Below are 13,425 nucleotides of genomic sequence, written 5' to 3'. Positions count from 1 at the left end.
TCTTACACAGCTGTACTATTCCCTGTTAATGGATGTTTGAATTTTTCCATAAGGAAAACAACTTGAACTGGTTGATACTTCCCCCATGTTATCAATAGCTCAGCTTTAGACCCGGACACCCTATTCTCTGTCTCTTCACAGTCCTGTAGCTGGGGATAGTATGCAGATCTAGTGTCACAACTATTCGTGTTTTAAGGGTCTTGTTGAGGGTAGGATTCACAATGAAGCCAAAACTACCTGCAAACTAGTCACCTTCCTGCCCCAGCCTCCAGAGTGAGAATTAGCAACATATCCTACAATACCCAGCTAATTTTTTAAAATTAACTTTTGATCTCATGGATTCTTGACTAAGAAATTGATGTGACATTAAGATAACCCAAGAGCTTACTCAGGTTTGGCCAGCTTTATGTGTTCTTATGTATAGTTGGTAGCATGGACTGTTATTCTCCGTGTAAATTGCTGTTACGCACAGGACATATTACTACACAGCTTGTCCTGTTGTGTCTTCTCTTGTTATCTCTAACTCTTCAACATGTTTTCTATAATTTCAAGAAATACATAGAAATAGAATCGTGACATCATATTCTGAAATAGACATTTTTTTTCTTAATAGAATTTCCTTTAAATTTGTGTAAGTTGTATGTATTAGTTCATGACTTTGTATTGTATAGTACTCCAAAGTATGGGTGAACTACTTTTACTATCCACTTTGAAGGACATTTTGATTGTTTCCAGTCTGAGGCATTAAGAGAGAAAGCTTCAGGGCTGGAGAGATGGTTCAGCAGTTAGAGGTCCTGAGTTCAATTTCCAGTGACCATATGGTGGCTCACAACCACCTGTAATAGGATCTGATGCCTTCTTCTGGGTGTGTTTGAAGACAGTAACAGTGTATTCACATACATAAAATAAATCTTTAAAAAAAAAAAGATAAAGATTCTCTGGGTGGCCATATACATGTTTGTGTATAGATACAAATTTCTTGTATCTGGGACAAACGTCCAAGAAGCAATTATGGAGTCATAAGATAGTTTCCTGATTTTATAAGAACTAGCGAAGGGCTGGGGGTGGGGGGGGCTAAGTGAGTAAGTGCTTGCTACGCAAGCGTGAGGACCTGGGTTGTGGATCAAAGGCATGGCAGGGCACACTTGCAGTTCCAGTCCTGGGATGAGGTGGCAGAATCCCAGGTGCTCACTGGCCGGCCAGTTCAAGTTCACTGGTGGGTTTCAGGTTCAGTGACACCCTGTCTCCAAAAAATTTACAGTGTAAAGCAATAGTGGAAGCCAGCTGCTGCTGACCTCTGGCCTGCACACGCAGTTGTGCACCCTCACACATGTGTACACCATACTCTTGGTCCCTAGTTTCCTTTTCCCTGCTCCCTCTTAACAGCTGCTATTTACAGCTTGCCTGTCCTGGTGTTTTCTCTCAGACTAAATAACATTGCCCTTGAGCAGCCTAAGTGAGTACATTTTAAAATTCCTTCATTAAATGAGCTCCCAAAAGGGGAACCCCAGTAATTTAGTTATTTAGTTCTCTCCTTTTGATTTTTTTTTTTTTTTTTCTGAGACAGGGTTTCTCTGTGTAGCCCTGGCTGTCCTGGAACTCACTCTGTAGACCCGGCTGGCCTCGAACTCAGAAATCCGCCTGCCTCTGCCTCCCAAGTTGCTGGGATTAAAGGTCTGCGCCACCACTGCCCGGCAGATATTTTTAATGATTCTTTTGACAAAGCCACCAGACAAATGGCAACTAGAAGTGTGGAACTATGAGTGTCATGTTTACCAAAAATGAACGTGTCACTGCCTGGTATGGAGGCCACAGCAGTCATCCTCGTTTTACAATTGAATGCTAAGGTGGTTACCGCTTATTTTCTCTAGTCTTTCCATACTAGGTGACAAAGCTAAATTACAGGGAAATGAACTTCCAGGTCTAGCCTTATAATCTGAAGGCAAATGTGAAGGGTGCAAACACCACCAAGGAAAATTACAAAGAAAGTAATTTGTCCAAGATTGCAAGGAGCAATAAAACCCCTCCTCATCCTGCCCTTACCACCTACATCAGGAAAAGGACAGATCTGTGTGAATAATCGGATGGGAGGCCCCATGTGGCGATTAAGGTCATTCTCATCAAGTTGGAACTAAGGTCAGGAGGAGAATATGCACCGGCGTAAAACTGATGGATGGTGGGCAACTCAGTCTGAGAGGTCAATCCCCGTGTTCCTAAACTCAGCAGCTGGGGGCACAGCTGCCGCCTCATCTGCAGCGTGTGCAAGAGCCTTGGTCACGCGAGCCGGTGGCCTCTAATTCCAGCCGGGAAAGTGGCAGCGCGAGCAGCTGTAGATTTGACCTACAGGGAATTAGCTCTGGTGCCCAGCGGCAGAATCATTGCCGAAGTCCTACTTCCGATGATCCCTATGCGTCGCCACCACAAGCCGGAAGTAAATAAACTAAACTAGCTGACGGACCGGAAGTAGTTACGGGGCCGCCTCCCGGACAGGCAGTGAGCCGGAAGGCAAAGCAGGACACAGCTATGAAGGTTGAATTTACGCGGGATGAGTGGTCCGGACGCTCGGCGACCGGAAGAGTGAGTCCAGGAGGGCTGGGTTGGGCGCAGCCATGACAACCTGATACCGGAAAAGGCGGGTCTCTTCTCCCTGACTGATCGGCTCCTGAACTCGCCTGGAGATGTGAGTTACAACTCCCTATAACTTTAGATCATGCTTGTCAAGCTGCATGATGCCCAATGGGAAATGACTGCACTCAAGACCCTTGGCAGATACTCCAGGTCTGCCTCACAATAGCCAGACTTGGTTTTACACTTCCACTATCTCCCCGGAAGTCTCCCTTTGTTCCGTAAATGCTCAGGGATCGGCGCTTATTTCTGCCCTTCGTTGGTTGTCCCTATCACAGGATCCTTAAAATTCCCAATCTAGACTGAATCCCTAGTCCAATCACATACCAAAATCAGAACTCTTTCTTGCCTACTCTTGTGATTATCTTCAGCTTACCCTGTCCCACAGGCAGGCAGCTCTGGAGGTCACTGCTCGATACTGCAGCCGGGAGCTGGATCAGTATGGCCAATGTGTGGCAGCCAAGCCAGAATCGTGGCATCGAGATTGTCACTACCTTAAGATGAGCATTGCTCGCTGCACGTCCTCCCAGTGAGTAAAACTGGGGGCTAGAGGGTGCCATGCAGTGGGGTTTGAATGCTTCAGGGTCTAAAATGCCCTACTCCCATAGCCCTATCATCCGCCAGATCCGACAGGCCTGTGCTGAACCTTTTGAAGCCTTTGAGGAGTGTCTTCGCTTGAATGAGGCAGCAGTTGGCAACTGTGCCGAACACATGCGGCGCTTCCTGCAGTGCGCTGAGCAGGTGCAGCCACAAAGTTCACCCACAACTGGAGAGGTAAAGGAGGCTCACTCAATTGTGTCTTTTTCCCTTCACAACTCCCTCCATTTTCTACCTTAAATGCCTTCGAGAACTAGCTCCATTCCCATTCCCATACATGGCCTTGGCTATGCATCCAGAATCCAAAACACACAGTTCTCTGTCCCCAAGTCGAAGTCTTTGCTTCACTCCACCCTTCACTCTCCTCCTCCGCCAGGGCACCTGCCTCAGCCTTTGCCTGCCTTGCCTGAACCTCCTGCCTCCATATAATGACCTGCATTCTGGTCATGATAAACCCTTGCTTAAAACTCTATGGTGGTGCCGGGCGGTGGTGGCGCATGCCTTTAATCCCAGCACTCGGGAGGCAGAGGCAGGCGGATTTCTGAGTTCGAGGCCAGCCTGGTCTACAGAGTGAGTTCCAGAACAGCCAGGGCTACACAGAGAAACCCTGTCTCAAAAAAACAAAACAACAAACAAAACAAAAACAAAACAAACCTCTCTGGTGGCTTCCGACTCACACTGGAACAAAGTCCCTTGTGTTCTTCCCTTCCTCAGCCATTGTGTCCCCTTCACTGCTCTCCAGCTGTGCTGGTAGAGGTGAGGTGGAGGGGTGAAGGGAAAAGGATCTAGTTACTTGCTGTTCGCAGTACGTAAATACATATACAGTATGTCTGAGATACTAAAATGTATTGATGGGGCCACTAGGAAAAAATCTTAAAATGCTCTGAGATTGGCAGGAATGGGAGAAAGAGTAAGAAACCCTCAGATGTGTCTTGCTGCTCTTGCTGGACCACTCGAAGGGAAAGTTCACACCTTTGACGTCCTCATCTGAGCACCCCATGGGGTCTCTGTCCCTGCAGCTCTGCCTTTTCTTTCTCGCCTTCTTCCTGCCTAGTGTGTTGGTCCATCTTGTCCTTTCCAGTCCTTCTGTGATGGTCCCAGAATGGTCTCAGAGGAAATCTTAGCATGTTGGCTTCTGCATAGAAAGCTCTCTGTGATTCTGGTTCTGCCAGACCAGCTCCCACCTCCAGCGCAGCCTGGATCCCGGGTGACCTGGTCCCACCTCTCCACCTCCAGCTCCATGCTCCATCCTCAGTGGACAGTGCTCAGGAGCATCTCCTCCTTGCTTCTCCACTCTCTTCCTCTGCATGGGCTGCCCTCTCAAGTCCATCTCCTAATTCTTATCCCGTGGACACGGTACCATCTCTCAGAAAGACTTCCTCTGTTCCCCATTCCTATTCGTTGGCTTTTAAGCTCTGCCAGCCCCCTGCATCCCAGGCCACGCCCTACCATTTCCCTTGTGTCTCATGCTTCAGGAGAGTTCTTGGCTAACGGTTAACAGGTTAACCTCTCATTATGTCTGATATTGGTTCTTTGTATAGAACAAGGGCAGATGGAAGATTAAGGTTGTGAGAGCAGAACTCCCCAAAGGACTTGTAATTCTCCCCAGGAAATGCTCAGGGATGGTTGCGTATTGTCTGTACTAATGACTTAGCCATCTCATAGGGATATGTATTTCTTTCAAGTGTCTTTGGCATCTGGACAATAAAGGCTTTTTTTTTTTTGGTTTTTCGAGACAGTTTCTCTGTGTAGCCCTGGCTGTCCTGGAACTCACTCTGTAGACCAGGCTAGCCTCGAACTCTCGAACTCAGAAATCCACCTGCCTCTGCCACCACCGCCCAGCACAATAAAGTTCTTATATTCTTTTTTTGTTTGTTTTGTTTTTAACTTTAGTTTTTATTTTTCATTTTATGTGAATCAATGTTTTTTCTCCATGCATATGGACCATGTGTGTGTCTAATGTCCATGGAGGTCAGAAGAAGACTTCAGATCCCCTAGGATCCCCTAAAATTAGAGTTACTATGGATAATTGTAAGCCAATATCTGGGTGCTAGAAACTGAACCCAGGTCTTGTGCAAAAGAAGCGAATGCTGAGCTGTCTCTTGAGCCTGTCTTCCTTCAAGGTTTGCTGTTCTTCCTTCAAGGTTTGCTGTTCTTCCTAGGCAAGTGGGTATCCTCTTCTCAGTCTCCTGTGACCCCACAGTTCCTCTTTCCTGCAACTAAAAGAGCTTTTAAAAATGGAAATTAGGGCAGGGAGGTGGCTCGGCAGGTAAAGATGTCTGCTGCGGAGTTTGGTAACCTGAGGTCTATCACTGACTCCTACAGGCTGCCCTCTACTGTGCACGCACATCTCCGTACATGTAATCCCATCATAAATTAGTACGTGTAAGGGTTAAAAACAGAATGGAAATTAAGTCACCCATCTCCCCTCCTGGCTCCGGGCTCTCTAGTTCACCAGGAAGGACCAATACCAGCTCCTCCACTGTCCTGCTCCTTCGTGCCTATAGCACCACAATTTTCCTCTTAATTGGGAGATTTAGGCCTCCTCTATTCTCTGATCATCACATGAAAGTGCCCTCATCGGCCATGTGACATGAAAGTCTTTGTGGGAGAGCTTGTGGTTCTGTTGCTGATAGTATGGAAGCTCCCTGTTCCCACACAGACTTCTGCTCTCCACCCTGGTGCATAGGCTTTCCTACCAGCTGACTAGCTTCCTTCTTTGCATGTCTCTCCTCCTCTTTTGAAAGGAAGTTTCCTTGAGTGAGAGATGTTTGCCCACTGGGTCCCCTGTACCTATAACATTGCTGGCACATGCCTGAATCCTAGCACCTGGAGGCTGAGCTAGGAAGATTGCCATAAGTTCAGGCTAGCCTGAGTTCCATATGTGAGTTGTAGATCAGCCTGGGCTACTGGTGAGTTCTAAGCCACCCTGGGCTAAAGTAAGATCTATCTCTTGTCCTCCTCCAAAAAAAATTAAAAAATGGAGCAGTACCTTCCAGCTCCATGTTTTGGCTTATCCTGGTCAACTTGTTCTCATGGCAAGTGGCCAAGGTCACTACTTGGCACCTTGTCCCTCCAGACACCCAGATGTGTCTGCAGTTCCCCATCAGAGGTCTCAAGGCCAGTAAATGCCTGTACGTTTTCTCCACAGGCACAGCCCCTGCCTGCCTCCTGATAAGCCCTTGGACTTTGAGAAAACGGACATGAGTGACTCTCCTACTTGATGTCCTCGTCTAGAAGAGTGACAAGTTTTTTGGAGTCTTGAGGGCCCTGCTGTGGGTCTGGCTCTCCTGGACATCAGGACGCTAAATAAATAAAGACTGAGTACTGGGCTTTGATTCCAGCCTTCAGTATTGGAAGGGGGAGAAGAGAGACGAAGGAAAGCTCGCTCATCCATCCTCCAGTTTTACTTGGTCTGCCAAGTAAGCACTCAGGAGGGGCCGGGGTGCTCTTGTTCTAGGCTTAGGAGTAAGATGACTCAAACAACCATCCTCTGTCCCTGCTGTCTGTACGTTGGAGACAGGCTTCCCTCCCACTCACTGTCAACCACATTGTTTAAGTCTAGGCAGTCCTGACACTCATTATGTAGACCTAACTGGATTCAAACTCAACAGCAGTCTCCTGAGTGCCAGGGTTCTAGGTCTGAACCACCGTGCCCAGCTTTCTTCCCTCCAGAACTACAGGTGGAGACAGCCATGACCGCACACATGTCAGTCAAATGTGCCCTGCCTACCATTTGTGCCCCCAGCCTACATTCACTACACCTTCATACAGTTTTCCAGAGACGTGGTGGAGGAGCAATAAATTGCACATTTTTTCACTGCTGAATTAGAACCAGATGAGCAGTAGGCACAGGCTTTGGGCAGTGGACATAAAAAATACTGATCTTATTATTGAAAACAACCATGTATAGACAGAAGCAAGAGGAGGTATGAGGATCAGAAGTTCAAGATCATCCTTTGCTACATAGTTTTGAGGCTAGACTGGGCGACCTGAGGCCCCATCTTGTTTTAAATAAACTTTAAAAATTGAAAACAGGAAAGACGTGGCTTGGAGGCCTCCATCACTAGATTTTTGTTTTGTCTTGATTAGCAATCTCCCAGAAGCCAAGTCTCAGAGCAAGGCACTGATGGTATAGTCTCAGTCTGAATCCAGAAGTAGTGGGAGAGAGTGGGGAAGGGAAACAAGACAGCCAATAAGAAGTACATTCCCAGGGTGACAAGACAGGACTGTGGGTAAATGTGCTTGCCACCACCCCTGAAGGCCTGAGTTTGATTTCATGACCCACGTGCTGGAAGGGTAGAATCTTTAAAAGGCCACTACCAAACTGGTTGCCACTGTCAAAAATGAGAACTCTGAGGATGGCTAAGAACTTAGCTACTGTGTATAAAAAATTAGTGTATTTACCAGCTCCCTGTCTGTCAGGGAGGGCCATTGTCACAGGCACTGAGCCTCTGTCCACGTGGATCTGCGTGCTCTCAGAAGAGGACAGCATATGAAGAGTCAGGAATCAAGTACAGAGGAGATCCGGCCCGTGCAAGTCTGAATGATACTACCTTCCTAAGTACAGAGATCCAGCCCGTGCAGACCCGGATTAGTACTATCTTCTTAGTGTTCATAGTAACAGCTCTTTTGTTGCCCACTGACTTCCCACTATGGTCAGTTCATGAAGAAACAGTCCAGGATACAGAGAAGAAAGCCTAGGGATGGCATTCTGATAAAAGCTTCAACTATCCTCAGTGTAACTGCTAAGGAACAGAGGCTAGACGATAAGTGGGAGCAGCCTGATCAGTAGCAAGGCAGAAGATGAAAAAGCTGTTTAATGTTGATGGGAGGATAGTAAAATCTTTTTTTTTGCCTTAGAAAGTTAGGGTCCATTTCTGTTCATATTTATGAGGTTCTGTGCAGTAAGGGTATCATCTGCAGTTGACAGGAATTATTTTTTCCTTTGTGTTTTGAGAAATTGATAAAAGAAGACACTAACTCACATGGTATTCAGGAGAGGTAACCTGTCATAACCTGTCACTTCCATGTCAAAAAGCTTCGACTTAATACATTTGTATGTATATTAAAATCTTAATTTGTATCATGCTGATCACTAGGGTTCCTATTTATGTATGAACTTTGCAGATTGTTAATACCAACCAATCTCTAAAATTTTAATTTATTTTGAGGCAGCCTCATGTATCCCAGAGTGGCCTTGAACTCGCTATGTAGCCAAGGAAGACTTGGACTTCTGATCTTCCTATCTCTACCTCCTAAGGGCTGGGAATATAATAATGTGTCCCATGCCTAGTTTATGTGGTATTGAAGGTCCAACTGAGATATTGTACACACTAGGCAAGCACTCTACCAACTAGCTACATCCCCAGATCAGCAACAATTCCTCCTGTCGGCTGTCCTCAAGATTTCAGATCCCTTGATCTACAGAATTTTTGGCTCAACAATGCCTATGCCATCCATTCAGATTAACTATTGAGATAAGTCTCCTCCCTTGAGGTGACTCCAAAAGTAGCCAGCCACTTGAATGCCAAGTTTTGTATCATGGCTTAGAAAACAGCCTGACCCATTGGGAGTCAAGGTAGGAATCTTATATAGTCAAAGCTGGAGGAGCTGCCAGGCCCTGTGTGCCAGACTGGAGGGAAGAGGTGGTGGCAGAGGGTGAACGGCAGGTCTCATAGTCCTGAAAGTGCTGCCTAGGATCTGGTGACTCTGCTCCTAGCTCGTTTGGGTTGAACCCTCAGACTTTGGAGCATGTTTCCAGCACAGCTTGTTTTGTTTGAGTCGGGCTTCTGCTCCATGCTCTTAAGAGTGAGATAAGGACAACAAAATGTCGGTCCAGACTACACTTTAGACGGTTTTTAATGTGGCCTGTCCGGACTGCGGGGTCCAACAGAGTGAAAGAGAGGACCTCACAGGCATCACGCTATTGCCTTCTATTGGCCCAAGCATTCTTGAGACCTCACACATTACAGGAATGGAGACTTCACTTCTGGATGACATTTGACTGTAAAGAACCTGTGCTTGTGTTTAAGCAAACACAACTTTATGGTGGTTTTTTTTTTTTTTCTCTAGCTGTGTCTGCTTTGGTAATCTTATCTTCCCTGGGAACTTATCACATTACCTATGATTTGGGGTTGTCATAAATCTGTTAATAATATCCATGTTATCCTAAGGTCCATAGCATCTGTAGTACCATCCCTCCCTTCAGGAGTAATTTTTGGAGGCTGTTCCCTTCTTTCTTTATCAATATGGACAGTATATTAAGTTTATTAACCTTTTTCTATAATTTGTTTTTAGCTTTGTTGATCTTTATTTTGGCTTATATTTGTTTGAGACAGGCTCTCCCGTAGGCCAGGATGGCCTGAATTTACTGTGTAGCAAAAGCTGACCTTGAACTTCTAATCCCCTTGCCTTGGGTTACAGGTGTATGCACCACACATGACTTTGTACCTTTTTGAGATGAATGTTTCAGGCATTTCCTATACTGAGGTATATACATTATATTATTTACAAGGTATATTTTCTAATTTTTATCTCTTTATTGGTAGTGTATTACTTAGAAAATTAGAGGTATATTTCTTAGTTTCTAAACATATGGGAATTTTTCTAGTTATCTTGCCTAATTAAATTGGTTCAGTAACATCTTTGACGTTTCAGTCTTTTGAAATTTGTCACAGCTTTATGGCTTGGCAGAGGCTCAGTTCTGTTAATGTGCCATATGTACTTGAATCATAATCTCCTCGTGACACACTGTCTTAGCTAAGGGATGTGAGACAGGGATTCAGCAGATGATCCCAGAAAGCCATGATTGTAGAACAACCGGAAGTGTGACCGGGAAGGGCAGGATCTCACCAAGCAAACCGTCACTGTGGGCAATAGCTTAGTTCTCTGGGGAACTCTGGGAGATAGAACATTCCCACTCAAGTGGTGAGGAAAACCAACCTCCATCATCCCTTTGATTGAGGACTATTTCTTTGAGGACTTTAGCTTTTGTTCCCTGCCACTTCCTGCTGGCCATACTTGCAGGCAAAGTGAAGGCTGTCAGTCAATCAAATGTGACCGCCTCCGTGGTTGCTATCATCCACTAAATTCATTACAGCTGTTGCCAGCATCCTGGCTACTATGCATCCCTTCAGGTGCCATTGCCTGAGCCTGTCATAGCTGCCACAGATGCAGCTACCATCATCTTTCTCACCCTTCATGCCATCATGGCTGTCACCAGTTGCCCTGTCCCACCATGGCTATCACTGGTGAAAAGATTTTTGATAAATCCTTCAAAATACCTGACTCACTTCACAAAGAATACCAAGTAGCTGTGCTGGGCCTGAAGGGTTGAGAATTACTGGAAACAGTGCTGGAGTCAGGTAGCAACATTGGGGAAGATATGCTGGTACAGATGTGGTTTTTATGACAACTGGTTGGTGTTCAGAGTTCTAAGGAGGCAGATGTTCCAGTCAATGTGCTGTGGGTGTAAAAAGGTGGGAGATGTCAGCCAGGAAGCAATTCATGTCTTTAAGAATTTCTATTTTATTAGCCAGGCAGTGGTGGCGCACGCCTTTAATCCCAGCACTTGGGAGGCAGAGGCACGCAGATTTCTGAGTTTGAGGCCAGCCTGGTCTACAGAGTGAGTTCCAGGACAGCCAGGGCTATACAGAGAAACCCTGTCTCGAAAAACCAAATAAAATAAAATAAAATATAAAATAAATAAATAAATAAATAAAAATATTCTGGGCTGGGCAGTGGTGGTGCACGCTTTTAGTCCCAGCACTTGGGAGGCAGAGGCAGGCAGATTTCTGAGTTCGAGACCAGCCTGGTCTACAGAGTGAGTTCCAGGACAGCCAGGACTACACAGAGAAACCTTGTCTCTAAAAACAAAAGAATTTCTATTTTACCTTTAGTGGTTTTTAAGATGAAGTTTTGTGCTGCTATTAAATATACCTTATTGAAAATCATAATCACTATAATAATGATAGTGTTTTTCAGCCCTGGCCTCCAATGGGCAAGCCAATTAGTACCACCAAAACTTTCAGGAAGGCAGAGTGTAGGGGTACACACCTATAATCCCAGCACTTGACAGACTGAGGTAGGAGGATTACAGTAAATTTGAGGCCAGCCTGGTCTACCTAACAGGCCAGCAGGAATACATAGCAAAACCTTGTCTTAAAAACAAAGCAATAACAAAAAGCTGTTCAGAGGGACTGTGTGCAAATAGAAGCCAGATTCTCTAAGGAAAATAAGTCTTGAAAGAAAGAATGCTGGCTTCTACTACACAGCATGCTGAGTTTTAAAAGCCATGATGTATTCATGCCAACTAAGTCCGAATCTCTTGGGATAAGACCCACACTTAAAAAAAATAATAATCCAAGCTTAAAAATTGATTCAATATCCAGCCAAGTCTGAGAAATACCACTCTGATAAAATTCCTCAGTTTTTGCATATGTATGTGTATATACATATATATTCTCTTTCCTAGAAATGTAGTCCTAAAGGACATTCAACTGATTCTGAAGTCCCTAAAAACATAAAATCTGCAGGGTGGGAGATGTCTGCGAGTGTCCTAACGAGGCTGGGATCACAGGCACGTACCACCACACTTGGTCAAATGCCACTTCTGCCTGATTGAGAAGCGCCTGCCTGTGCTGTGGATTGTGACAGTAGGCCTTCATGCGCACGGCTGTGTGTATTTAGGGCACATATTATCTTATGTGCTTCTATGTGTTGTGAGATGTGAGTTCTTCGGTTTACTCTCTCACTCCTAATCCATTTATAGGAATATCTCCACCCATCAAACAAGCATCCTCCTCCTCCTCCTCATCCTCATCATCATCACGTTGTTTTCAGTGACATCTGGTTCATGCTGACACAGTCTCCTTAGGGTTCTCATTTCACTATTTAAATCAGAACATTTGCAGTGTTGAACAACTAAGCCATCGTCGCCTCAACACAGAATGCAATAGTTGACTCATAGTCAGAGATGACCTGTTGGCACAGAACTCCAAAGTAGTATAGTAAGTCATGCATTGTGTCACAGCATTCAAAATGGCACTGCTAGCCAGGCAGTGGTGGCGCACGCCTTTAATCCTAGCACTTGAGAGGCAGAGGCAGGCAGATTTCTGAGTTCGAGGCCAGCCTGGTCTACCGAGTGAGTTCCAGGACAGCCAGGACTACACAGAGAAACCTTGTCTCGAAAAAAAACAAAAACAAACAAACAAACAAACAACCCCCCCCCAAAAAATAAATGGCACTGCTTCAGTATTGTGATCTACAGAGAAAAAAAAAAAAAGCTATGGTGACTTATAGAAGGTAAGGAATTTCTGGAATTTAACCTCCACTCAATCCAGCAACTCCATTCTGATATGTTAGACTATAAGGCTTAGAGGATCTTGATCTGGCTGTGTTCTGATCTCATGACTTTGCTTTTGAACTGGCTCCATGCCCACCCTTCCCTTAGACAGGCAGATCTATTATTCTTCCAGCTGCTTGGACCAAAGACCTCAGGGTTCTCTGGCACCCTTCCTGTCTCACACTAACCGCAGTGTACCACCCACAAAGTCTACCTGTAATCTAGCTACTCATCCCGCCTCCTTGTCACCAGACTCAGATGAGCCACCGCCATTGTCTCATGCCTTCCACTCATCTTCTACTTTGCTTTCAACTTCTCTGGATGCCCTCGATGCAGCAGAGGCCCACTGGATAAGTCATGAATCAGAATGTATACTACTTCTCTGTCTAAAACTGTTCAGAGGGAAACACCTCCTGTACCGATTGGGCCAGTGAGATGCTCAGAGAGTAAAAGAGCATGCCGGCCAAGCCTGATGCCCATAGGTAGATCCTTGGAACCCATTGAGGAAGGAGAGAACTGACTTCAAAAGTTGTCCTTTCATTGATTGATTACTCTCTCTCTCTCCCTCCTCTCCTTTCTCTCTGTCACACACACACAAACACACACACACACCACCACCACCACCACCACCACAACAACAACCTTAAAGCAGAACCCAAAAGTTCTTATAGCAGCCTCCAAAAGTCAACACAACTGGGTTCCTACTTCTCATTGCTTTCCATTCTCCTGCTCTTCCGAAATCCCAGGCACATGCCCCTTTTCTACTCTTAGAACACTCTGGGCCACACCGACTCATGCCTTTAAGATATTAGCTTCACTACCCGTCTTCCCTACTAGCAGGAGACACGAGGACTGGA

The 13,425-nt window shown here is 45.5% G+C and overlaps 1 protein-coding gene across 1 annotated transcript; it reads left to right on the top strand.

Moving 5' to 3' along the window:
• Window positions 1-2,542: 2,542 nt before the first annotated feature.
• On the top strand, window positions 2,543-7,257 carry Chchd5 (coiled-coil-helix-coiled-coil-helix domain containing 5). Its single transcript, XM_028755010.1, has 4 exons — window positions 2,543-2,680; window positions 3,014-3,154; window positions 3,234-3,399; window positions 6,374-7,257. Coding segments are annotated over exons 1-4 (333 nt in total). The 5' UTR covers window positions 2,543-2,678; the 3' UTR covers window positions 6,398-7,257.
• Window positions 7,258-13,425: the final 6,168 nt, after the last annotated feature.

Source organism: Grammomys surdaster, unplaced genomic scaffold (assembly GCF_004785775.1).
Source record: "Grammomys surdaster isolate TR1022 unplaced genomic scaffold, NIH_TR_1.0 129, whole genome shotgun sequence".
NCBI classification, from domain to species: domain Eukaryota; kingdom Metazoa; phylum Chordata; class Mammalia; order Rodentia; family Muridae; genus Grammomys; species Grammomys surdaster.
Note: the sequence above shows the minus strand (reverse complement) of the source record. Positions and strands in the feature narration are given on the sequence as shown.

Bases quoted from the DNA above. Each gene is read 5' to 3' on its own strand.
- Chchd5 (XM_028755010.1), top strand. The intron at 3,155-3,233 runs GTGAGTAAAACT...CTACTCCCATAG, and splicing joins GCTCGCTGCACGTCCTCCCA to CCCTATCATCCGCCAGATCC. The intron at 3,400-6,373 runs GTAAAGGAGGCT...TTTTCTCCACAG, and splicing joins GTTCACCCACAACTGGAGAG to GCACAGCCCCTGCCTGCCTC.